At 43.1% G+C, this 26,193-nt stretch overlaps 1 protein-coding gene across 5 annotated transcripts in view; it reads right to left on the reverse strand.

Annotated features, from left to right (window-relative positions):
• MAST4 (microtubule associated serine/threonine kinase family member 4) overlaps positions 1-26,193 on the reverse strand; it is a 550,772-nt gene that overhangs the window by 119,608 nt on the left and 404,971 nt on the right. For 2 of the 5 annotated variants that reach the window (XM_044276136.1, XM_044276134.1), the window contains exon 1: positions 24,179-24,566. The exons of the other annotated variants lie outside the window; for them this stretch is intronic. In XM_044276136.1, the coding sequence (XP_044132071.1) occupies positions 24,179-24,264 (86 nt within the window). In that variant the 5' untranslated portion in view covers positions 24,265-24,566. Of the gene's footprint in view, positions 1-24,178; positions 24,567-26,193 lie in introns of those variants that run through there. 5 annotated transcript variants of the gene reach the window in all.

Genomic DNA, 26,193 nt, shown 5'->3' on the forward strand with positions numbered 1-26,193 from the left:
CCTCCCTTAATCTCTCCATCTCGTTTGATCTCATGTTATCTTAAATGACAATTAAAAAAAATATATATATAATTTCATTTAGTTCCAGGAGATAAGCCACATTCCTCTTCTCCTCTGCACAATCCAATGTCTGACTGGAAGACAACTGGTTGTAGAAGGAGCCTCCTCTCCCTCTGTACTTTCCGTAGCAGAACACAAAGAAAGTCAGCCACAGCCCCTAAGACCTTCTTCTGCCAAAAATAGGATAGGCAATCAATGTTTTAGTCCTGCAGAAGCCTATTAAGATATACATATGTAGCCCCCAAACTCTCTGTATGTGACCTACAAACTATTAGTAGCTTCAATTATTAAGTATTAAAGAGGCCTAAATGACAATAAAAATATATATATATTCTCTTTAGTTCCAGGAGATCAGCCTTGCCCCCATTCCTCTTCCCCTCTGCACAACCCAATGTCTGGATGGAAGACAACTGGTTGTAGAAGGAGCCTCCCCCCTCTGTACTTTCTGTAGTAGAACACAAAGATTGTCAGCCACAGCCCCCAAGACCTTCTTCAGTCAAAAAATAGATTAGGCAGTCAATGTTTTAGTCCTGCAGAAGCCTATTAAGATACACCTATGTAGCCCTCAAATTCTTTGTATGTGACCCACAAATTAGTAGCTTCAAGTATTAAAGAGGGTTTCCAGACTTATACTGATGACCTATCCTCTGAATAGCTCATCAGTGTCTGATTGGTGGGGGTCTGACATCGCAGTAGCACAGCTTAGCCTTGGCCACATGACGTCACGTTCACCGGTCACATGGTCTAGGCGCAGCATTGAAAAGAATGGGGCTGAGATGCGCTACCAATCACAACCGCTATACAATGTGCAGTGCTGTGTTTTTGAGAAGAGCCAATTGGCAGGGGTTCCAAAGTGTCATCAGATACTGATGACCTATCCAGAGGATAGGTCATCAGTATAAAAGTCTCAGAAAACCCCTTTATCACCAGTAACGACAGGAATGTATGAAACCCTTGGCACTGGGTTTTAGAAGAATAGAAGAATATGGCGGAAATCTGACAGCAAGTACCAGGCATACGTCACTTGACATTTTAAGTATTCTCTTTTGGGTGTTATTTTTATGTGGTTGAATATTTGTGGTGGTTGAATTGGTGTCTGGATCTAAAAATGGAGCTCAGATGGGGCATGACTATGTGCTGACCATTCAGGTTCCATGCACTCAGCTTTGCCATGTGAGGCCTCATGTGAATCATGTATGAATATGAGAACCTATTCCCTACATATTCATACATGACATTTAGGTTGCCATGATAATGCTTCATGGAAAATGACCAATATACATTAAATATGGTGCATTATATTTTTGGTGCAGCAGACCATTCAGTTCTGAGGTAGTCTCTCCAACGAGGATATACATATAAGCTGCTACAATTTACAGTACATACAGAAATGTATACGAGGAAAAACAGGTTTTTCTTCTGTATGTGCAATATGCATGCCGTAGGCTTAATAATCAATGGTGCCACTTGCAATAAAGACAGATAGAGCCTGTAAATCTCCTAGGCTACTTTGAGAACAGCTTGCAGACATTAGATATACCCAGTAGACTTGGTCATGAAATGAATCTTTGTAAACCATATGGGTTCATATTAAAGAAAAGATTAAAAGCTATTCTTGTTTTCCCTTTAATGCAAGTCTAGTCTTACAAATAATACTAAAAAACACACACATGATAATATATATTTGTACACAGACAGCTATGAACTGGCATACAAAGCGTCATTGAAAGGGCAAACAAGTTGCAATTTTCATCTGAATTTTCATTTTCAAAAATCTGGATTCCTATGTAGGCACATTATACAGAATACAAAGAGAAAACAAAAACAAGACTGGACCTTGGTCTGAGGAAGACGCTGATCAAGACCTCGAAAAGCGTTACCACACAGACAGTGATCCAATAATGTATGGTCCACTCTCCTGATCCTGGTGGATCTCAAAGTAAACTACCGGTATGTATTATGGAACATAAACTCAAGCATTTAGTTATCATTTTGTTTTTCTTTGAACTATCACATTTTAGTGTACGTGTTTAAATATTTTTTGTTTGCTTCATTTTTGTTTGACTATGGCAATACTGCTCTGAACAATGCAGAGTACAATTGGGAATGTAACTGGAGAGCACATTGAGGTTACATTCCTGTGCTGGCAGAATTTGGCATGGTTCTGAGTGGCTACATGGCCGTGGTTTATGCCCGCGCAACCTTGCCAAGAAAGGACAAGTCCTTTCTTGGAACGCTTGAGGCAATGAACTGGGGCTGCATTAACGGCATGGAAAACAATGGGAGGCATATTCTGCGGCTTTTTGTGCACAGAATCCATGGCAAATTACGCCTGCACAAAGCAGTGTGAACGGCCCCTCAAAGCTGTTCCCAAGCTTACTAAAGGAATCTGATGTAGGCCTCATGTACTGTACAAGGCCATGTTATAGATTTAGGCAAGATCAGAGCTGTACGGAGACATAAATTGGCACGCGTATGGGGGTACATAGGCCCTTACTGTATTTCATATGCATCTCTTTTCACACAGGATTTGTTTTGTTAGCTTCTGTAGGAACTGTCGATAGGATTCTGTATTTCGGGGATATTTCCCCTCCCTTTTACATGGTATTTTATTAAAAAATAAAATAAAATTGGCCCAATTTCCTCTTAGACAGGTTTTTAGATCCCCTAAACCATAGCACATGGATTCTTTATCTTTGACATTTTATATACCTGCAGCTGCTCTCTACTATTACAGAATATCCTCTATATGTAAAGTATATGTAAGACTGATAGGGTTGTCCCCTGAAAAATATTCTACAATATTCAAACCAGCACCTGGATCTGAATATCTTTTGTAATTGCATGTAATAAAAAAATTTGTACAGCCACTGGGTTATTCAAAAGAAATATGTATCTGTATAGCGCCACCTGCTGTTTTTTTTTCTCATTTCTTTGACCTGCTCACTGAGATGGTCGCACATGCTCAGTTTCATCCTTTTCAACTGCCTCCTGAGCTGTGATAGGCAGAGCTGAGACACGCCCCCTGAGCTGCAGCAGAAAATACACTCCCCTGAGCTGTCGGCTTAATATAAATCTAGCAGAGCAATGAATGGGGAGATCTCTGGACCCATGTGAGGTACAGGGCTGGTCCTAGCTTTGTTAGAAACAGATTATTATGTATTATATGATATCTGATTTTAATTTATTACATTAGTCATGGGATGAGTCCTTTAACGGTGCTTCATCCATACAGTAGTTCTGTCTGATCCTGCAGTACAGTCCCAAACAGCAGTGCAAAAAGGGCTTCAGGTCTCTAGATTGGGAACCCATTCAACCTGTAAAGTGGTGGCGCTCTTCACATATATACCTCATATCAGAAGATCATTTCACTGGATTTCCCCTTTAAACTTGCATTTACGTGAGGGAAAAGCAGTGAATGCAGAGACATATGTCACTAAACACGACAAGAGTCAATAAAGAAAAAAAAAAAAGATTAACGCCCATTAGTCACCCGTCAGCCAACATGTCTGCTCTAAAATGTCATGAGGTCAGAGAAAGCCAATACCTCCAAAGATTGGAAAGGCAGAAAATCAGTGCCAACGTGTCAGGTCATTAAAGTATTCCCACATGTGGAATTAGCGCGGTTTACGTCATCTAGACATCTCACCGACTCACAGTAATTCTTATTCCTAATGCCACTTTACAGCAGGTTAGCTGATGACTGGTATAAATGGCAGCAGTACACAATGTCATGAATATTTATTAACCTGCATATCTCATACATCTCTCCCCTTATATTGGTCAAGGCCATATTAAGGATCAGTAATATGGAGCACGTAGACTGCAATGAGGCCACCTCTGTGTCCCTCCAAACCTATATGATGGGACATTGAGGGTTCATAGCATGTTCCATGGTATGCCATATTAGAGAGGTATTACCCTATAGAAGCATCGCTTCACGGGGAATATATACAGTGCCTCGCGTGGAGCTGTACAGGGGCTTTGCTATGTTCATGACTTCTTTTCCCTTTTTCTCGGTGCAGATCATAGGTGTGAAAGGCAGTTTTGTTTCTCAAACGACACACAGTACTGTACAGCAAATTTCAGTACAACACAGAATACCGCCAGGTTCTTCATCCTCGTCCTAAAAGTCTCTGACTGGTTAAAGAAGAGTTGTCACCACAAAATGCAATGCAATCTGGAAGTACCATGTTATGGAGCAGGAGGAGCCGAGCAGATTGATATATAGTTTTAAGGGAAAATATTTAGTAAACCCTGTAATTTATACATTTCTCTCTGCTTTTCTCTCTCTTGTGAACAGCTATCGGTACAAGAGACAGGTGCTATCAGTGATTGATAGCAGTGTGTGTGTAAAGGTGGATTTACACGGGCAGATGAGCAGCAGATTGTCAGGAAGGAAGCGTTCCTTCCCGACAGTCGACCGCTCATTAAGTGGAGGCGAAGCGTGGCATTTTACAAGATGCAATCACCTCCACTGTATGAAGATGAGGGATCAATATTGTGATCACGTGTCCTGATACATCTGCATTGTTTTTGGGCAGCAGATCGCTGTTTAGACTGAACGATCTGCTGCCTAGAAATGATAATTTACGCGCCTGCACTAACAATTATTTCACCCAATGAACGAGCAATTTAATTGTTCATCGGGTGATCTGTGGCACATTTAGACGGGCAGATTGCCAGGAACGATTTTCTGCCTGACTAAATCCATCTTAAGTGTGCATACCAAGATAGCTGTCAGTCACTGATAACACCTCCTCCCTGTACCGATAGCGGATAGAAAAAGCAAAGATATAATTTTTTTATTTTTTTTTATATAAAAAGTTTTACGGAATTATTCCGCTCAGCTGCCGAACTCATAGGTTGCCAAAGTTGAAGATAAATCTTGAGACTGGGCAGGAGAAGGAAGTGTTGCAATCTGGAGACATTCCTGGGCAAGCCTTGCCGTTTGTGGGTGAGCATTATCCTACTGAAAAATGCCAGCTGGAAGCCCTGCCACGAGAGGCAACACGTGTGGCCGCAGGAAGTCCTACACATATCGCTGAGCTGGTAGGGTGCTGACACACATTCATGCTTTTTGATGCAGTTTTTGAAGCCAAAATCAGGCGTGGATCGTAGGAGGAGAGAAAGTATTAAGGATAGATAAAACTTCTCCACTTTTTTCATTCCGGGTTTTGGCTTCAAGAACTGCATAGGAAAACCTGAACGTGTGGCAGCACCCTCAGTGTCCCTTGTCTCACTACTAGGGGCAACCGACTGTCATATGCGATGGCTTCCAGATCATCATGCCTGCAGTTGGGACAGTGTGTCACTCCACAGCAAAGGTACAATTGAAGTGCTCACAACCAGGTATCACAAATAGAACCTGCATTCATTGCTAAGGATTATATAGTTCTAGTCCAGGGATAAGCAACCTTCAGCACTCCAACTGCTATGAAACTAAACTACAACTCCCAGCATGCAAACGTTCTTGGCTGTTCTTGTAACTACCATGAAAGTGAAAGGAGGATTCTGGGAGTTGTAGTTTCATAACAGCTGGAGGGACAGAGGTTGCTGATCCCTGTTCTATCTAGTCCATAGCAATCCAAGTTTCTCGGTCACAACACCACCTCAAATGAAGGCAACAGTGGCTAGCTGTCAATGGCAGGAACACATAATGGACGCCTTGACACCAATTTCCTTTTAAGCACCTGGAAATGGTCCGAGCAGAGACAGTGTTGTGTAATGATGGTGCTACCTGTGTTTGAATGGTGGACAATGAAACTGTGGGAGCCACTTGTGCTTGTCAGTAGATCAAACAATCCTTTCTACTGGAGGTGCTCTGGGCCTTGCAGAGCCTGTCCGCCATGTGTGCATGCCCTCACGTAAACAATACTCGAAAATCTGCGCACGTAAAATGGTGTGAACTGTAGATACAATGTGAAGGGGCCCTGCTGAGGATGGTGGGGGGAGGGGAAAGTCTGTGGAATAGCCCGGGGTCTATGAAGTACTTCATCCACTGGTGCTTGGTTTGGCTCTTTGGGCCCCTACTGCATTTCTTCTCACAGACAGCAGGGGTTAAGAATTGTAAAGTAATGTGTATTTTTTTATTACCCAGGAATTCCTTAAACTATTAAGCAATATCGCTAAGATCTCCAAATATCTTCATAGTTTTCAATAGCTCACGTGGCCATAGAGGATCTCTGAACAATGCGGTAAGTGTCAAGCTGAAGATTGCAAGCACATGGACTCCTGCAAGCCCCATTCGGATGAATGTGACGGGTGCAAACATTTCAGCAATAAATATACTCTAAACTTGAAATGCCAGCAAAATGACCTTCTGATGTAGAGCACCAAGTGCAGCCACAAGACCACAAATTGTCACGTACAGCACAGTAGCAATTTTCACATTGATGTTAGCAGAGAGTAAAACGTGTCAGCAGCATGCAGGTTACGTGGCGTACATCGGACTAAACCTATGGGCACGTCAGACAAACTGTGTGCGTTGTGAGAATTTCCGTATGTATTCACTGCCTTAGGGCTCATGCCCACAAACGTAAGGGCTCCTTGCCCGTGCTGCAGACCCCAAATTGAATAGGGTCCGCGATCCGCATCCGACGGTCCGCACCGCCAAAAAGTAGTGCATGCGCTACTTTTTTGCGGTGCAGAGGCACGGCCAGAGCGGTGCAGAGGCACGGCCAGAAACATCACGGAAGCTTCGGATCCGTGCCTCCGTCTCGCATCTCCATTATTGTGGACCCATTCAAATGAAATGGGTCCACGATCCGTAATGCAGAATGCACACGGCCGCCGAAATACGGCCACGGGGGGCACACTGTCATGTGCATGAGCCCTTAGAAGGGGCCTTCACTCTTGCAGCGTATTTTAGCTTCCTATAGGAGACACTATTGGTATTATGGAGCTCAAAAAACAAAAAATATATTTATCAACTATAAATATTTTCTGTTAGTGGAAACTAGTGGCCAGTGCGAAAACTGCAGGATTTTTTTTTCTTCAATATTCAGTAGATATTGATATGGAAAAAAATAATAAAAAATAACCCAAAATTCTTAAAAATAGGTTTAGCATAAAAACTTGATTTAAACAGTTTGCCATTTTCTGATGACTCATTCCCTTTCATTACAGAGCGGCTTATTGTATGCTGTTTAAAACATCAAAACGTCACGACTTTTGGCGACTTACACCTTTTCCCTTGCTACTTTCTGATGCGGAGTGAGAAGTTGGTCAAGTTCTGCCCGTAGATTACTTTAAAGTCACATTTATGAAGTGTCAACGGCAGCTAACCCCCAGGCGTACTTTCACCGAAACAGGCGCCACAACATTATGTGCTGAATTTATAAAAACTTTGTTCCATATACATAAATTTGGCGTAAGTTAACACAGCAACTCCAATCTGAAAACTAACTTCAGATACACCTACAATGATAAATTGCAAAGTGAAGTGAAGAGACCGTACAAGTGACCACACGACAGACCCATTCTTTCCGTACAGCTCTCAGCTGACAGACGTGTTAAAACAAAGCAGCGTATCGACCAACGGGGGAGTGGGTGGGATGGGGAAACAACGCGCTTTATTTGCTAAATACACGAGAAACCATGTAATTAACAAAGGGGAACAATGGAGTCGGATCAAAAGGACTTCTCCAGTGCTTGGGGTTTGGAGAATTAACAACAGGCAGTGACGGCTTTCCTGAAGCATTAAACAATCACCGAGGAACAACTTTCTCAGACTGGTTGAGTGAGTAGAGCGGGAGACATTTACATTGGAATTCAGCCAATGCTTTATCATTAAACGGACATTGTCAGCAGGGGTCCAGTAGCTGGAAACTCGGCAGGTTTAATTGAATTTACCTGTTGCAATAAAAATAAAAAATAAAATAAGAAGTCCAGTAGATATTTGAAATGTGGTCACCAGTTTCTGTAAGGTTTTCTCCTGATAATATCCAAGCCACAGCCATACATTCTTAAAGGGGTTGTGCAGTGGTTTAATATCGATGACCTATCCTCAGGACTGCCAGCACCCGCACTGATCAGCTGTTTGAAGGGGTCATGGCGCTCGTCTGAGTGCTGCATCATCTGCTCAATGTAATAGCGTGTCGCCTCCCTTGTAGAGGCAGTGCACTGTAATTACAGCTTCTTCTCCCATTAACTTGAATGGGACGAGCAGTTGTAGTTACACTGTACACTACATTGTGCAGGGGGCGCCTCCCCCCAGGGCCCTTTAAGAGGAAAAAGTACTTGTTTTCGTGAGACCAGTTGAAGTGAAGCAACAAGCGCACAGGGCCCCTTTTTAGTGATGGAGTAGATGGTACCAAGGTGTAGGAATGCCAAAGTGGTGTAGGGTGGCCTAAATATCCCTTAATGTTGGTGCATGTGTCACGGTGCTCCTACCTGGATACTCTGGACCCCAGGCGTTGGCTCTGCAGCAATGGAAAGGGGGGTTGTTGATGAAGGGGATAGAGAAATAAATTGAGTCCAGACCTTGTGATTAAGTTGGAAAACAGCTTTACTCTGCATATATGTCTCTCCAAACGGTTTACAGACTATCTTGGTTCCCAGCAGGCGTTAGCATTAACTCTGGCAGGCAAATGAACTCAACTCTGCTACATCTGTTGCTATCAGGCTCTGCTGCCACTCAATCCTTGAGATAATCCTTGAGCTATTTCTACACCTAAAATGGAGTTCCCATAAGGTAAATCTGCAAGAATTTTATAAACAAATTGAAAACTAGGTATTACTGGTTTAGGAGGGGCTTGTCCAGTGATGATGGTATCAGACTTTGACAATAGTTATCAGTCCACATATATTTAAGAGAAATAATGTAGGAACAGCACAATGCAGAGTTATGAGAAAAGATGCTCCAGAATGGACATTGCAAGGGGAACGCAATAATGCGTAAGATAGACATGTCAGGAGGAATAATACCATTTTACAAGCAGGCTGTACTGCTACAACGCTCTGGACACAGTCTACCTCTAAACGTCCCTTTACACAGGACGACAACCGGTCCTAGCAGATTGTCGGGAAGGAAGCGTTCCTTCCAGACAATCTGCTGATCGCTAGAGGAGGAGACCGAGGCATGTACATGCAGTGATCTCCTCCAGAGTATGGGAGGAGTGATCGCTAAAGCCATCGCTCTTCGCCATACAGACCCATTGTTTCCCGGCAGCAGCACAACATCCGTCTTAATACCAAAGTGCATTAACAATAGGGGAAACATAATGGAGGAAGTATATTGTTAGGGTACACCGATTTTATGGCATAATAAAGGCCCAAACTTCGTAGCAAGGTCTGCTTTGTGCAAACATTTTATTACGAACCATGGCCGTTTCTCACTGCAACTTGAGTAGGTTTATAGTGTAAAATACTGGTATATCGCTTGTATAAAAAAATTGTTAGGTTTAAAAATGTGCTACATTTCGATAAATTTGGTACAGAGTTCTCCATGATAATTCCAAAAGTGACCCTCATGATAAATTCTCCCCATGGAATCAAACTAAAAGTTAGTACACGTATTATGAGAAAACAAAAAGCACTATATGGCCATTTTTTTTATAAACTAACATCATATGTGCACTTATAACGGCTTAACAGTGCAAAGATATTGATTACCTACCCTCAGGATAGGTCAATAATATCAGATCCACAAGGGTCTGAATCCTGGCACCCCTGGCGATCACCTGCCTGAAGGGGTAGGGGCACTTGTATAAGCGCTGCGTCCTCTTCAGAATTACCCAAGCACAGGGGTGAACCACCAATGAGGCGAAGTGAGGCGATTGCCTCAGGCAGCACCAGGTAAGGGCAAGAAGGGGGCAGCGGAAGGGCCTTCGGCAATGAACGCTTTCATTGTGGCAAAGGGGTTAATAAACTGGCATGGGGGGGCCTTGTTTCAGTTTTCGCCTCCGGCAGCAGAAAGGCTAGGTGCACCCCTGACTAAGCATAGTCTTGCTTGTAGAGGAGGCACAAGTAAATGGGATGGGAGGTTGTAATTACAGTGCGAAACCACTGGAAATGAGACTGGCGCACAGATCATTTTGAAGCAGAAGCACTAGTACCGATACCCCTTTAAACAGCTGATCAGCAAGGGTTCCTGGAGTCATCCTGCTGATCTGACATCAATGGCCTATATAATGAGGATAGGTTATCAAATATCTTTGCACTGTACAATCCCTTTAATAGCAGGATCACTTAGACCTTAGATTGTGAGCTCCATTGGGGACAGTTGGATGCTAATGTCTGTAAAGCGCTGTGGAATATAGTAGTGCTATATAAATGCATAAAATAAATAAATGTACTGAATAGAGAATTATATAAATCATCTAAACAGCAAATGCTCAGAAAGCCACCAGTGCCAGATAATAGCAGATGAAGAGACCACCTGAAGATCACTGTCCTCGCTATTAGAGACTTGGTCCTGAAGAAGGATGCTCTGGGAATCGTGCAGTAATTTCCAACAAATGTTATTTGCACATACAGCTCCTATAAACAGTCCATAAACATGAAACGGTTTGGAAGGTCTGACTAATGGATGCATTAGTCCTCCAAAAGGCCCCATGGTCACAGACATTCCATGTGTTCCTGATATCATATAAAAGCATGCATGCGTTTTGTGCTATGTATCATACGGCAGCAGGACCAAGAGAGATCCAGATTGATTCATAAAATCCTTTATTAAAAGGTTTATCCTGGTTAATATAATGTTGACCTATCCTCAGGATAGTCCGAGTCTTGAATACACGGAGCCGCCACGCTCACCAGAGCTCCTGGCGGCTCCCAAAGCACAGCGCTGGACACTGAATAGTGGCTGCACTTGGTATTGCAGCTCGGCCCCATTCACTTTAACAAGGCCATGTGACCAATGTACGGCGACATCACACGGCCTAAGAAGAGGTTGAGGTCCTTACGGAGCGCCGGCCTTTTCTGATAGCTGATCGGCCGATCTGATATTGATGACCCCTTTAAATAACGCCCATCAAAAATACATCTTTATGTAAATTGTTTATTCTTTTCAACTGACTGCAGCTTTCTTAGTCATATCAAAGGCAATCAAATGCAGAATCACGTGCAGAAGATGTATTTTTAGTGGATGTTATTTATCAAAGGATCAATGCTTTTATGAATCATGTTGGATCCCTCTTGGCCCCTATTCAGATTGCAGCTTGAACACCCTAGGATCCGTACAGTGGACTGAGCTATTATTACATGCGAGTGTGCCATTTTTTTATTGGGGACAATTTTTCGTATCACATGCGGCACACAGAAATGTAGTTTTGGCTATGCAGAAACCATGAGGAGTGTTTCATGGCACCGCGGCACAAGGCCTCCATTACCTCTAACTGGCCAGTTTGGCGTGGTCCTGTGCCCGGTTCCTGTCTGCTTGTTTAGCCTGGAAATAACTTTAGACGGAAATGAAATAACAAATCGAATAGATAAGCAAACAAACACACAAAATAAATCCAGACTCTTGTGTTTTAAGCACAGTTACACAGGGAGTGTCTCAGGAAATGAACGGACAAGCATACACCAGACACAGGGAACGCGCTGTACTGTAAGGAAGCCTCCTCAATCAGAAGGATTACCATCCAAGGGCATGATGAGACCAGTGCACCAAACTACCCAGCCCTGAGCTTAAGCCTTGAAGTAGACGTGTCACCTCTCCAGACGTGTCTGTTTCACTAACGATTTGCATTCCCCATGTAATACCAATTCTGGAACATCTTTCCTCTATTATTCCTACTGTTTCCAGTTGGGGTGGGTGACACTGGCAGCATTGACTGGATAGCGTCACACTGTGCAGGGGCACCCCCTCCCCACCACCCAGTTGAGGATTCTTTTATAAACTTCCAATTAGAATAATAGACTAATGGAAAAAGATGGAAGAATAGAGGCTCCAGAATTGGCATTTTAATGTGGAATAGAATGATTTCCAGAAACAGACATGTCTGGGAGGTGACAGTGATACCAAGGATAGATCTGTAAGAGGATAAGCTGAAAGCATGTATCTCATTACTCTGTGTAGAAAGTCGCATACGGTAATGATGCCGACCGCTCCAGATTACCATCATATACTGATCTTCTATCATAATGTCTAGAAATAGGAAAAGTGCTATATGCTCCAGAAATCATCTACAACCTGTGGCATCTAGTGGTATCTTTGAACAACTATAACTTGCAGCATGTCCTGACATCCTTTGGCTGTCATTGAATGGTAGGAGTTGTAGTTTGGCAAAAGCTGGGGAGCCAGTTTTTTAAGCCGGTCTAAGATACCCCCGTGGCTGCCGAAGTCCGCACCTTATTTAGGTCTCATGCACATGTCTGTATCAGTTTTGCGGTCTGCAAAACACGGCTTCGGGGTGGGTGCACGTCGACAATTTTTTTTTTCTTAACTCCTGTAGAAATACCTATCCCTGTCCGCAAAATAGACAAGAACAGGGCACGTTCAACTTTATTTCATTTTTTTGCAAGGCCGTGGAACGGACATACGGCATTGTCTGCATTGAAATGAATGGGTCCGCAACCGATCCAGATGCCTCATCATAAATTATGTGCAGCATCGGTCAGTCCCTGCGCCTAAACTGAAATCGAGGCCATCCTCGTAGATTTCAGTCTATTTTTAGGCCAGAAAACTGGCACTAATAGAAGATGTGTTCCTGGGCCGCGCTGGCGCCCCCATGCCCCCTATTCGGGCAAGTGGCAAGGACTGCAGAGAAATCACACTTGTGCAAAACAGTTTGCAACTTTTTTTTTTTTCTTCCAGAAAAATGGAATGGGAGGAATGATAAATATATTGTAACAGTGGAAGAAAGGTCAGGCATAGAGTAATCTCTCTATTATAGTATTTTCCAGGTGGTCTTCCCATCACGGGTCAGTTCTCAGATTGTGAGCCACGTGTCATTCGGTGCAGTGTAAATAGTTATAAAGCTTCTTTTATTGTGATGACAAACTGCTATTTTGCAGCTAAACAAATGAGGCAGTGGAAAGAGCAGGCAATGAAAGCTAATTATAATCCAGGGAGCCTGCCGTGGCCACGTCTGTTTAGATGGAGCCGCACTTTGCGGACAATTTGCTAAGTATAGCTATGACTAAACTATGGGCAGGGTATGTGGCTCCAGCTAGCCCAGTGATAATCACAACCCAACCTAAGTCTATAATAAGGGCAACGTTGACCCATGACTGTTGCCAGCATACATTCACCAGGGACTTCGGCTGAGGAATGTGTCCTCCATCTTCTGTAAAATCAAATTTTTCAGAGAACTGGACTCCTCATCGTATCTGACGGGTACAGATTTGTCAATATGGCAGTACTATAAATATACACCATATAATTGTGTTGTCTTACAAGAACTAGTCTTATTACAATTGCCCTATTCTCACTATGTAACCCCTTACAAGACTTCATTTAGTTACAAAATGACTTTACTGTAGTTTTGGCGTCCATTCTTCAGCATGTCTTCAACCATCCGACATGGTGGCTCAACAACTTGGTCTCCTTGTGAATAGCAGAAAAGGGAAGACATATCTAAAAGAAGTGTCCAAATAGGGGAACTTGGTTCTGTGAAACCTATCATTAGGGTTGCAAGACAGTGGGTTGTCAAGTATACCTAAGCTCAGATACAATAATGGACACAAAGGTCCATCAGAAGACAATCCAATTTGAAAATGACTTCAGAGCCAATCACTTGCTATTAAAGGGGTTTTTCAAGACTTCCATATCGATTGTCTATCTTCAGAACACCTGGCAGCCCACCGATAGACTGTTTTGGGCAGTTGCCGCAAACTATATAGTGGCTTGATGGCCTTGTCCACTGTGGAGTTTCCAACGCTGGTGTACTGCAGATCAGAATAGGAGCTAAACTGCAGTAACCCAGCACGGCCACTACACAGTGAACATAACCTTGTGCTTCCTGCTTCGTCTACTTTATAGAATCCTGAGCCCACGAATGTCCAAAACAGTTGATTGGTGGGGGGTGGGGAATGTCAGACCCCTGTCGATCTGATATTGATGATCTATCCTCAAAATAGATCATCAATATCTAAGCACTGGAAAAAAAACCCTTTAAGGGTGTATTTCTGATGGGCTGATTCACAAACCTATCAAACTTTGATGATATTTCCTGTGTGTGGAATGATAACTATAAAGATTACAATGCCAGGGGATATGCACATGTATAGGTGGGAGGCATTTCCCAAAAACAAAAAACTGCTAGCATCTTGGTATATACAAAATGCAACTAGATCAAAGACAGGCAAAATATAATCACTTCGAAAATTCTTCTTCTTTTTCCTTTATCCAAGTATCCTGCTGGAACAGTGTCATATTTTATGAAAGACTAAATCAAAATTGATGCTTGAGCTTGTACTTATCTTGTTCTCAGCAATCTGGAGCTCAGTTCTTGACAATTATGTCATTACAATAAGTCGCGTAGCCACTTTAATCTCTTAAATTGCTGGCCCGATTAAAAATAATTAAGTTGAAAGAAATCTTAATTCTTAAAAAGCTAAGAAATTACAGGTATACTAGGAAAAAAAAAAAAAAGGAATATTAACAAAACATGACCCCATCTTCATTGTATATTCATTGGTACCCGCTAGGTAAAATAAAGAAAAATCCCTCCCCCCTTGGACCTTCTTCTTACCTAGAGTCTATGTCTATCTTGTGGTCCAGGGAAGGAAAACAGTAGTGCAATTGGTGATGTGGAGATGTGATCGGCACACAAGATTTTGCGTATACTGTGTTGCAGGTCAACTGAATGGCAGCCAGCAGTGACCCAGAAGCTTTCGAATAAACAAGATTGAAAAGATTGAGTTTTAATTAAAAGATTAGATGTGTTCCCCGCAGCTACAAATGGTATCAGTGATTAATCCAATTACTGAAAACAAAACAATTCACAGGGCCGGTGGGTGACTGTTCGTACCCTTTATTGAGCTTAGTTGTGTTTTTATGTTTGAATTACTGCTCTAATGGAAGGCAGAATCGGGAGAAGACAACACACCACGAGAATATTAATAGCAGGCCGCTTTTTACAAATGTCTGCTCAAATATTAGAGCTTATAGATGGCCAACAATCAAACAGGGCGTTGTACGGTCTTTCTTCTTCAAAGTTCTTTTGTCTTGCATGTAAGATGTGTGTATAGACATGACTGTTTAAGGGTAAACTAAGGTCAGAAGGTTGCACAATGTCATCAAGCAAACGCTTACATTATTTAGTGACTATAGGTCCCTTTACATGGACGACACTGAGTTTGTTCCTGATAATTGACTGCTCGTCAGAAGAATTGAGAGCTGAAGTTACATGCTGCAATTCACCTTCACTGTATAGGGATGAGGGATCGTTACTGTGATCACTAATCTCCATACGGAATCATGGTTTAAACAGCACGATCTGCTGCCTAGAAACAATTATATACTGGTAGGTGTCTGCTTCAGAGATACCGTCACTCGATGAACAAGCACTAGCTCGATCATCGAATGATCAGTTGCTTCTTCCCGATCATTGCCGGATTGTTGGCCTGGGGCCCTATAGGAGTTGTGAAATAATGGGCGGTTTATGGCAAATGCCCGCCTATTTGGCTGGACCTGTAAGGGAAAGATTACTTGCCTGCTTCCCGGCGCCGGCTCCCTACTCCTTCTCCAGGTCTGCAATGCTCCACTAGGCCCCCAATCACTTGGCCAAGGAGGTGACTGGTTCACCTTACTTCATGACAAATATTCACATGACACAAGAGGATCTGGTCTCCGCTGCAGCAAGTGATTGGCTGAAGCAATCTCAAACCAGATGCACTGCAGGCCTGGAGGTGACAGGGTGGGGAGCCAACGCCAGAAAGCAGTTAAGTAATCTTTGCTTTAGAGGTCCAGCCAAATGGGTAGCCCCCCTACTTACATAAAAGTAATCCCTAGGATCAAACACTGTGCTACTCCTAGTAAAACCAGCACACATGGACAGCGCGAGTACCATACAGAGATATGGACGGGGGAAATTATTTATTAAGACTGACATTTCTTACACCAGTCTTACTATAAACAATTAACTGGATTAAGATGTGCCAAATTTACTAAGAATTTAAGGCCTCTTAAAGGGGTTGCCCAGTTCCATCAAGAAACCAGATGACACTAGTTAAAGAACGGAGCAGTATTTTCCTAGCAGGTCCTGTGCCACCACCACAGGTCTCCAGGCTTGGCTCTATTTATCTGGCTGCAGCAGTGACGTCACGTCAATAACATGTGGCAGCCAAATCACTGGCCGCTTTGGTGCGCTGCAGGGCATAACCAAGTGGTACAAAAAGAATACCGCTCAACAACTGATCAAAGGATCAAAGCTCATATCAGAACATATATCTGGCCCCGCTAGAAAAATGGATGTAGTTATAATCCACACGTTTCCTACTTTCCCACAACATTGATTGTCCAAGCTGCTTAGCCGCATTAGCCCAGGTTTATACATGACAATTAACTTATTTTTCCCAGTTTATTAGTCTTTTCTTCCATCATTCTATCCTGATATAATGGAAATCACCTTTCTATCTACTGACTTCATGGTGAGCTTGTTATGGGCTTGCGCTAATAAACAGAAGCTAATCTGAATAGCTCAGTTGCAGTGGTGCAGAGAAAACAGTGCCCTGAACCAATTTTGAGACAGGTGTGTTTTAGACTATCTAGGACTCCCCTTAGACATGGTACCTAAGCTGTACACTCAGATAACGTTACTAAGATGAAATGAAAATAGTGAGGAAAATAAATATTTAGTCCGCTTCATCTACAGGTACTGACTCTAAAGTGGACATTACTTAAAGGGGTTGTCAAGAATTAGAAAAACATGGCTGCTTTATTTAGAAAAAAAAAAAAAACAGCCCCACACATAGGTTAAGTTCTTTCGGGTATTGCAGCTCAGAACCACTGAAGTGAATGCCATACACCAGACAGGTGTGGTGCTGTTTTTAGAAGAAAGCAGACATCTTTAACTAGTCCTAAACAAACCCTTTAAGTTGGGGTTGTAATTTGCTGCCTTAACACAGAATCGCTTAACGCATTATTGTCTTTTTATTTTTCTATCCTTGTTTAATTCTTTCTTCTTTGGGAAATAGGTTATTATAGATAGTTTCCATAGCATGGATTTTGTGTTATTTTTGGCACATTCATCAGTCTGTTCTGATCAAAAGAAGCTTCCCAAGATTGTAGAACTGGTATGTCATATATAATTACTTGTCTCTGACAGGGTCTTGGTTAAGGCAAAAAAAACAGAACTCTATTTCAATTCAGTTTTGTATATTCAATAGTAAGGGTCTTTTTACACAGGTAGACGTATTTCCCAAACAAGAGCGATTGGCGATACAGTTACTCGATCAGAATTAATTTTTACCTTCATTTTCAAATGACAATTATCGAGAGGGATTTAAATGAACCATGGGTCTTTCTATCGTTTGCTCAAACCCCTCCTCGCCGAATTACGTAGCTTGCCGGCAAGTACATCCTGTTAGCACAATGATTTTCATACCCACATAAACAGTCCGATCTATGACAATAGTATTTGCTAATTTCTTAGGTAATAGCCACGCTATTCATTGAAATGATCATTCAGCCAATCTTTGACCCGTGTAAAAGGGTCTTCACAAAGACGACTAATGAATATAAATACATTACATACATTGGTGGGAATTTATCAACCGATGTGCACCAGAAGAGTGGTATCAAAGAGTCACAAATCTTTGCAAAAGCCCCATATGCACAAAAATCTTGAAATTTTTGGCGGTTTTGCCCAATGCTAGCCTGGTAAATTTACTATATACTAGCGTAATTAAGGCTCAAATCGGAGTCAGTTAATAGTTGCTGCAGATTTGACTTTCTGGGGGCACAGAGGGCCAGAGATACACCTAACACATTAAGAGTAGTGATGGACAAACATCGGCCGGGACGGTTTGCAAACGCGATTGCGATCAAATGTTCACGAACCGCAAGTTTGCGGCGGGCCCCATTCACTTTAATGGCAGGCGAACCTGAAAAACCTTCAGCTCATATTTGCAGCCACCAAATACTTAGTAGAAGTACACAAATAGTCCCACAACATGGGCAGTGACATACTAGAGGGGGATCAATGACAAAATTCCAACAAAAAAATATGCATCTTAATCAGGGGACATTTTTATGCGTCTTAAAAAGGGAAATTCTCTGAAATGTGCCCTGTTGTAGCCTAGAAATGTTTTATTTTAGGCCACGGTAGTACGGGCCTTAAAAATTAGGCAGTCACCTGACATAAAAGAACTTCTGATTATGTGGCTCGAGGTACATTATGCGGTCAATAGATACAAATATTACTGCAGGCCAGTACAAATACATATGTTTAAAAAGAACTAAAAATATAAATTGGATTAAAAACATGGCTAACGAAATCTCCCCTCTTGAAAAAAACACCTAATGATAATAGTTGAAATTCCATAACACGTGGTTGTCACTGGTGTTGAATTCCTCCGAGGCCGCAACAATTATTCATTCAGCGTACATAAAAGAACAAGTAAGTATGTGGCTGGAGGTAGATTACAAGGTCATTGGATATCAATTTTCCAGCAGGCCAGTGTACTACAGAGGCCCCAAAAATTATGCATTTAGTGTACATAAAAGAACAAGTATTTGGCTGGAGGTCTATTGGGCTTACCGCGACTTATGCGATGACAGCACAGGCTGCAGATGGCAACACTATTGTCAGCAGTTGACATGTTAAAAAAAAAGCCCACACTGTGGAGCCATGTGCCGGTGTCCTGGGAGCACCAGATGTGACCGTGTATGGTGGATGGCTCGTTCCAGATACATTAGCAGTCTGCTTTTTGCCTCCTGTGCACTGTAAGTTCTGTCTGCTTCTCCTCCTTCTCCTCCCTATCTGCTGTTCTGTCTCTCCGTCTGAACTCCCCTCTTCCTCTCTTGTGGGCACCCACGCGACGTACATAGAAAAATCATCATCGTCCCCTTCACCACCACTGACATTAGAGATCTTGGAGTAGGCAGCAACAGGGGGACCACCCTCCTTGGGCTGATCTGGGTACTGTCGTCAGACTGCTGGGTGGCGACCGTTGATACCTCCTCTTCCTGATCTGATGCCAAGAATGGCTGAGCATCGGTAAGGTCTTGTAATGGATGTGAAAAAAATTCCTCTGACTCGAGCGGAGGGGATATGGTGGTGGTGGTGGTGTCTTTGGGGGTGCACAGAGCAGAGAGTGAAGAGGGTGCAGATAGGATAAGGAGGGTGCAGAAGCGGAAGGCTGAGTGAGCCACTCAACCAAGACTGGTGCATCCTTTGACATAATTGCACGCACCTTCTGAAACTTCCCACTTAGGCTCCGGCCTGGTGCACCTGCCTGACCCCTACCACCCCTGCAGAATGGCCTGCCTCTTCCTCTGCCTGTCATTTTCAAAATTACCCTGTGACAAAAGTCCCTATAAAAAGAGCAGTGAAGCTGCAGGATCGCAGCAGAACCGCACACAAATGCTCCACAATAAAAACGCACTATAATATACTTTCTATGTTAGAAAGTATATTATAAGTATATCACACCCCTCAATAAGTCACACCTATCGATAGCACACCTATACCAGTCCTTAAAAGGACTTTTGTGGCCCTATTAGCTAGCGTTTGGTGTCCCTAACCATCTGTCCCTGCTCCACACAGCAACCTCTCCCTACATTGGCAAAAGACTGAATGTAAAATGGCGGCCAGATCAGGTTTATTTATAAGGTGGGGGTATGTTCATGTGCTGAAATGTCTCAATTGGCTGTCCTGTCCCACCTGATGGGTCAAAGTTCTTCACAATGTAAAAGAATATGGCGCCGCCGGACATCTCCATATGTTCTATCGTCTGGCAAACCGCGAACTAGCAAAGTTTGCTGCAAAACAACCACCGGCGAACCGCGTGGCCATCTCTAATTAAGAGGCCTGCAACTTTTAATAAATTAGTGGATCTCACCCCAGCGCAAAATTAGATCAAGGCTGACGTATAAAACGCCAGACTTTATAAGCTTCCCCCATAGTCCTTTACTTTAGAACTTGCAGATGATGTGGTCTAATGTAAACAGAAGGCAGGAATGAGGTAACAGAAGTTCAGGCTCCACTGTTAAGAAAGCAGGAAATCATTACATAAGGGATCAGTCATTTACTAAACTGTAATATAAACAAACAATAAATGAGTGCACCGCCTACATGACCTGTACAAGGGACAGAGGAGTCACCAGCTAAAGACTAGGTACAGAAAAAGCAACTTTGGCTCTTCACAAGATATTGATGTTGCTTTCATGCCCCTGGCATTTATAACAGCCCCGTACACCGGCCCAAGCAGCTTGTCGCATTCTTCTTCCCTCCTAAAATTGTGACTTGACAAGTAGTGAACTTGCTGTCTGTGTCTGATGAATGCAGCATTTCAGGAAGGCTCCTCGGTGAGTACACACCCAAGGAGTAGTAGTTATGTCTGCCTGGTAACGTCTGTTGCAATCAATAGAAGAAACACAATGCACACAGTAAAGACTCCTCTAGACTCTTGAATGGGAAATTTGCCTAGTTACTCTAACAATATGGAAAAAGGGCCAACTGCGCAGGCAATTTTCAGAAAAACTGTTCATTCTCTATAATTACCTGCCTGTCAGAGGAGATGAGACCTGCACTTACACCTCCACTGCATGGGCATGATCGATCGCTACTGGGATCACTTGTCACCATAGACATTTATTGTTTCCATGTCAGACTGTGGTTCCTACTGTATACTACATGAAAATATTGTTAGCCTGCAAGGCACTACAAGATAATTATGGGGGTCCCTCCAGTGACTTCGAGAGGGCAGGTCCTTGACGAAAGAGGATACTGGCTGGCCTGCCTGTTTACCTAAAAGTCATCTCAGCCACCTGATGCATCTATAATAATAAACTAGTTTAACTAATGTATTTTTCGCCCTATAAGATGCTCTTTTTCCCCAAAAAAGTGGCGGCAAAATGGCAGTGTGTCTTATGGAGCGAATGCTGCAATTTACACTGATACACCGCTGCCGCGATGCTGCGAGGCCAGCGGGTGTATCAGCGGGGAGGGAGGAGGGGCTGGGGGCCGGCATCTGGTTTTGTAATTGCAGTGGGACCCGATACAGTCACTGAATTCTATTATACTGGGCCCCGCCCACTGTAGTAATCATATCTAACCTGTAGGCAATGTTAAACTATAGAAATAATGTGCAATCCAGCCTGTAGTACTTACTACAATCTTCCGTAGCAGGCAGAAGGCAAAGCAGGCGGGCGGCGTAACTCACTACGTCACGCACCTGCTCCTCCCACTTTATGAATGAAGCAGGCGGTGCAGGCGCGTGCCATAGTAAGTTACGCTGCCGCCACCCGCCCGGCTTACTGCCTGCTACGGAAGATTGTAGTAAGTACTACAGGCTGTATTGCACATCATTTTTATAGTTTAACATTGACTAGAGGTTAGATATGATTACTACAGTGAGCGGGGCCCGGTATAATAGAATACAGTGACTGCACCCCGCTGCCATTACAAAACCAGATGCCGACCCCCACCCCCTGTATTGGCGGTCATTCACTACACAGGGACACTTATGGGGGGGGGGGGGGGATCTGTGGATGACACATATATATCATCTTATGCTATGTGGATGGCAGTGTCATGCCATGCACAGATGCCCCATAACAGTGCCATCTACAGATGCCACCATAACAGTGCCATCCACAGATGCCCCCATAACAGTGCGTCATTCACAGATCCCCATAATAGTGTCATCCACAGACCACCATTAGTTCAAAACCCACCAAAAGCACACCTTTTGGTTCAAAATATTTTTTTTCTTATTTTCCTCCTCAAAAACCTAGGTGCGTCTTATGGGCCGGTGTGTCTTATAGGGTGAAAAATACGGTAATTTCTTACATAATCTGCCCAGTTTGGGAAGCTGAATACTGCATATCTACAGTTCATGGAAAGCAGTCAGTCTATTGTGCCATGTGTCACTTGGATGGAGTCTAGAGACCCACCTTGCTCAGGGGCCACCGGGGGATTCACCTGTTCCCCTGTGGACCACTATGACCCTGTGCATCATAAAGGGGGCAAATACTGGCTTCAACAAAATACAGAAGATCCAAGATACCCAGAGAGAACAGAATCTCTGTCCCAAATAGCTTACACCCACAGAGGTGGGAGAAAAGACTTGATAAAGTAAGTCTGGAGAAAAGCAGTAGCAGATGGTGGCCGATAGTGGTTTCCTGTTGGTGTATAATATGGCAAAAAGCTATATGGAGTCCTGACCAAGTTTTAACTTCCAGTAGAAGAAGAGATAATCCTAAGTAAGACTGAACCCCCCCCCCCCCCCTTGCCCTGGGCCCCATAGCAGTCACATGGTCTGCCACTATGGTAGTTACGCCCTTGCCAAGAGGAGTTTCAGGGACTGGTTACGCTTTTTGATGGTAGGAAAAGATTAGGGACAGAATTCCAGCAAGTAAGTACAGCTTCAGAGAAATCCTACAGTAAGGGCTGTAATACACCAACAGATTATCTGACCAATATCTGTTCAATCAGAGATCTGTGTGTGTAATAGGCCATCTGACCAATGATTCCACCGATATCTGTCAGATAATCTGTTAGTATAATACAGAGCTTATGCAATAGGAGGATGTGATAAAGAAACCTTGGTCATAAGCCTTGTGGGGCTATGACAACATATTTCTTGATAGCAGAGAATGTATGAGCAATACATAGGTGAGCAATATAGGTGTATGTGGGACACTTGTATGGTGGGTGGCCATATTGTGTGTGCCCTAAAGCCTCCATGTATTGGCATGGATCCATAATATGGTGTTCTTAGAATCCGTATGGTCCATAATGTACCTCTGTGTGCCCCATATTATATTACAGAGGGGTTTTCTCATGGACCCGATATGATTATTCTTCCATAGAAGCATTAGTTTGTCAGAGGCAAACCTTGAAGCTCCTTGGCTCTGTGCAAAAGCTGTGCTTGCTCCACCACTTGACCACCTATAATTATGTGTGGATAAAATTATACGATATACAAAAAGGAATTATAGTGTAATTACATGATTGTGCAATTACCGTACGTCCATAACTTGCGCCCCAGCACTGCTTACTTATGGTTTCAATGTTAGTAGAGTGGCCTATAGGCTGCCTCAAGCAATGGCTTCCAGTTGGTTCTGGAGAAGTAGTATACAAGCCAAATGTTATTATATACTTGGGTCCGATGCACTCCTTATTCAGGATGCTGGAAATAGCGCTCATAAGAGAGAAGAAATTGTGGTATGCTCCTATCTCAAACTATGTTCACGTTGGCATCACACAAAATGTCTGTGGTCCATATCATGGGTGTGTAAGTGCAGTCAGTGTATGAGCCTTTCGGCACCTGGATGACAGGGCACTTGACTAGGTTCTGACAATGAAACTTTTGCCATATTTGGTCCTCATCATAAGAGCTGGGTCATGGACTTGTCATGGTTTATCCTTGCCTGTAATTAGATGATGATGATGTAGAACTAGTCACAGAGCTTAGTACTGTTGGTCTATTAGTACTACATGCTGATCTCATACTGTGCAGCAAGCTACAAGCTCAAAGTTCAGCTGGATCTGAGGGCCACCTGTGCAGCCCCTGAAGTAGATCACGTTGCCAACCAAAGACCTCCTAGGATATCACATCAAAATTGAGAACTACAGAATGCCTATTATAGTGATACTAGTCATACACCCTGACAAGATTACACAGTACTCTACACTTATAAAACACCAAAAACCAGGTTAGAGAAACCACACTGCACTACGACCTTTTAGCTGAAAAACCTAGGAGTCAGGTCACGGCTAAAGTAAGAAAGTGTCCATTATATGTCCCGTTCCAGAACAAGCAGTATGAGAAACTTTTCACACATTCTGGCAAGTGCAAAGTCGGACAAAATCTATACAAACACAGGCAAAGACAGGAATGTGAAGCACGAAAGACAGAGGGGGTAAAGCCGAAACATTTCAGAAAACCGTCCATACTGAAAATCAGGCGGCTTTGTCGGCCAAAGTCATGACATTTTCTAACAAGCGCATACAAGTACAGACAGCAATAAAAAAATAAAAAAACGACCTAACTTTTTTACCTCTGCGTGCGTCGGAGCCTGTTCCTGTTTCTTAAGTGAGGCAGCGTAAAATTAGAAAGCACGGTCCAGAAATTGGAATCTGACATGTTGAAAGCTGACACCGAGTCGATCGTTTCAGCTCCGGCAAATGCTCGCCTCCATAATATGGAATAATAATGTCCAGGAGACTTTACAGCTGTGTGAAAGTCGCTTCCAAATCATCCAACGCAGGATGGGAAGACACCTTAAATGCAGCCAGCTCCAAGTATCTCTCCACGACCAGGCAGCTCCCTGTCCATACCGTTCCAGAGCTACAATGACACACTCACAACACTGCCCCGACCTCTCTGTGCATAAGGCGGATCCAGACTACAAACAATTAGTCTTGGTGCTTAGCTGGAGCCTGTACTCTGTAAGGTACCTTGTCATATGTTAGGCAGATACCATTCATGCATTCCCACAGGGGAGATACGTGTTCCTGTAATCAATCCACTGAGGGAGGGATCACTTTCGCAGTGATTTTAGCATTCGTTTCCTCCAGCAGAAAAGACGAGTGCACATAGAAGGAACAAGTACAGAGCCAGAAAAAAAGACGTATGGTCTAAAGCAGGCGAAAACCCACACTACTATCCCTACGTCGTGCCGTAAGCTGCTCGGAGAGACTTTCACAAGACTTAAAGTCACCTTTGATCTTCGCTCTCTCTAATAGAAAAAAAAAAGGACAATACGAATAAAAAAATAATAATTCTGATATAGACGAGAAAAAAAAAAAAAAAAAAAGGGAAATTGCAAAAGAAAGCTCCTTTCATGCACAAGGACTGAAAGGCATGTGTGTCGTGAGCAAATATAGCAGGCAAATGTTCCGGACTGGCAGCCTCGTGGGTAAAGTGCCACCCTGTAGCTCGTCTGTTACAGATATCAGTTGGTAAACACAATGCGGATTGTGGACACGGGTGTATTGTGTAGGGTCTGTTGAGTCAATAACAAACTAGTCTGTGCTCCCTGGCTACAGAGGAGGGGAGCTCTGCCTCATTTAAAGTCCAAATACCTTGCTGAAAAAGTGTCCACTAGAGGAGCTCCAATAGTCGTGATCGATGCAAAAATGTATTACAACGCACATTTAGGTTACAAATTGTACCAAGTATAAACTGGGCTCCTCATAGGGACAGCGGCTACAGAATGGACTGCACCGATATAATACAAGGTACAAAGCAATTCCAAACCATCCAGTTACCATTTCTGTGGATGTGACCGCCCTGCACGAACAGGATAGATATGTATATACGGTACATACAGCGAATTGAACTCCACAAAGTGAATTTGATCAGAATTTCAGGGGAAATATTATTCGCAGCAAATTTCCTTGTGCTTCGTGGTAGCAAAACAATTTTCCCTCAAATGGTGGTAAAAAATTATAATAATAATAAAAATAAAATTATACTTGCCTCATCCAGAACCAGCCACCGCCATGTTGATCTCACACGAAATCCCATGTGCGGTGACGTATGATGTCACCATGCCGGCCGACATGATGACGTCATAAGAGATTTCGCACAAGATCTTCAATCAAGATGGCAGCAGCTGGCTACTCAAGAAAATAATGATGATGAGGGGGTTATTATGATTTTATTTTTTATGTTACATTGTAATATTCCTGTCAGGTGCCGAGTTCATAGCCGAGGTGTTCAATGACTGGGGCGGCACAATTGCTGCTCCCTGTCACTGCACCACTACTTACAAAGAAATGCACTTTGTGACAAAATTCAGCCAATACGTCGCTCATCTCTATATATTATATAGCATGCACTGACAAGTTTGCACTGATGGCAATGACCCACATTTACATTTGTGATTGCGCTTGCATTTAGCACTTCTCATTTTAGACATATTTGTGAAGCAAGCCAAAAAGAACAATCCACCGCACCTCATCCGCCAAGGGGGCATGATTTTATGGAAAAGGGATGTGGCTTTGTGGGGAAAGGGGCTTGGTTTAATATGCAACATTTTACACCAAAATAAGGCAACCATAACTTTCT

The sequence above is a fragment of the Bufo gargarizans genome, chromosome 1, assembly GCF_014858855.1.
Source record: "Bufo gargarizans isolate SCDJY-AF-19 chromosome 1, ASM1485885v1, whole genome shotgun sequence".
Taxonomy (NCBI): Eukaryota; Metazoa; Chordata; class Amphibia; order Anura; family Bufonidae; genus Bufo; species Bufo gargarizans.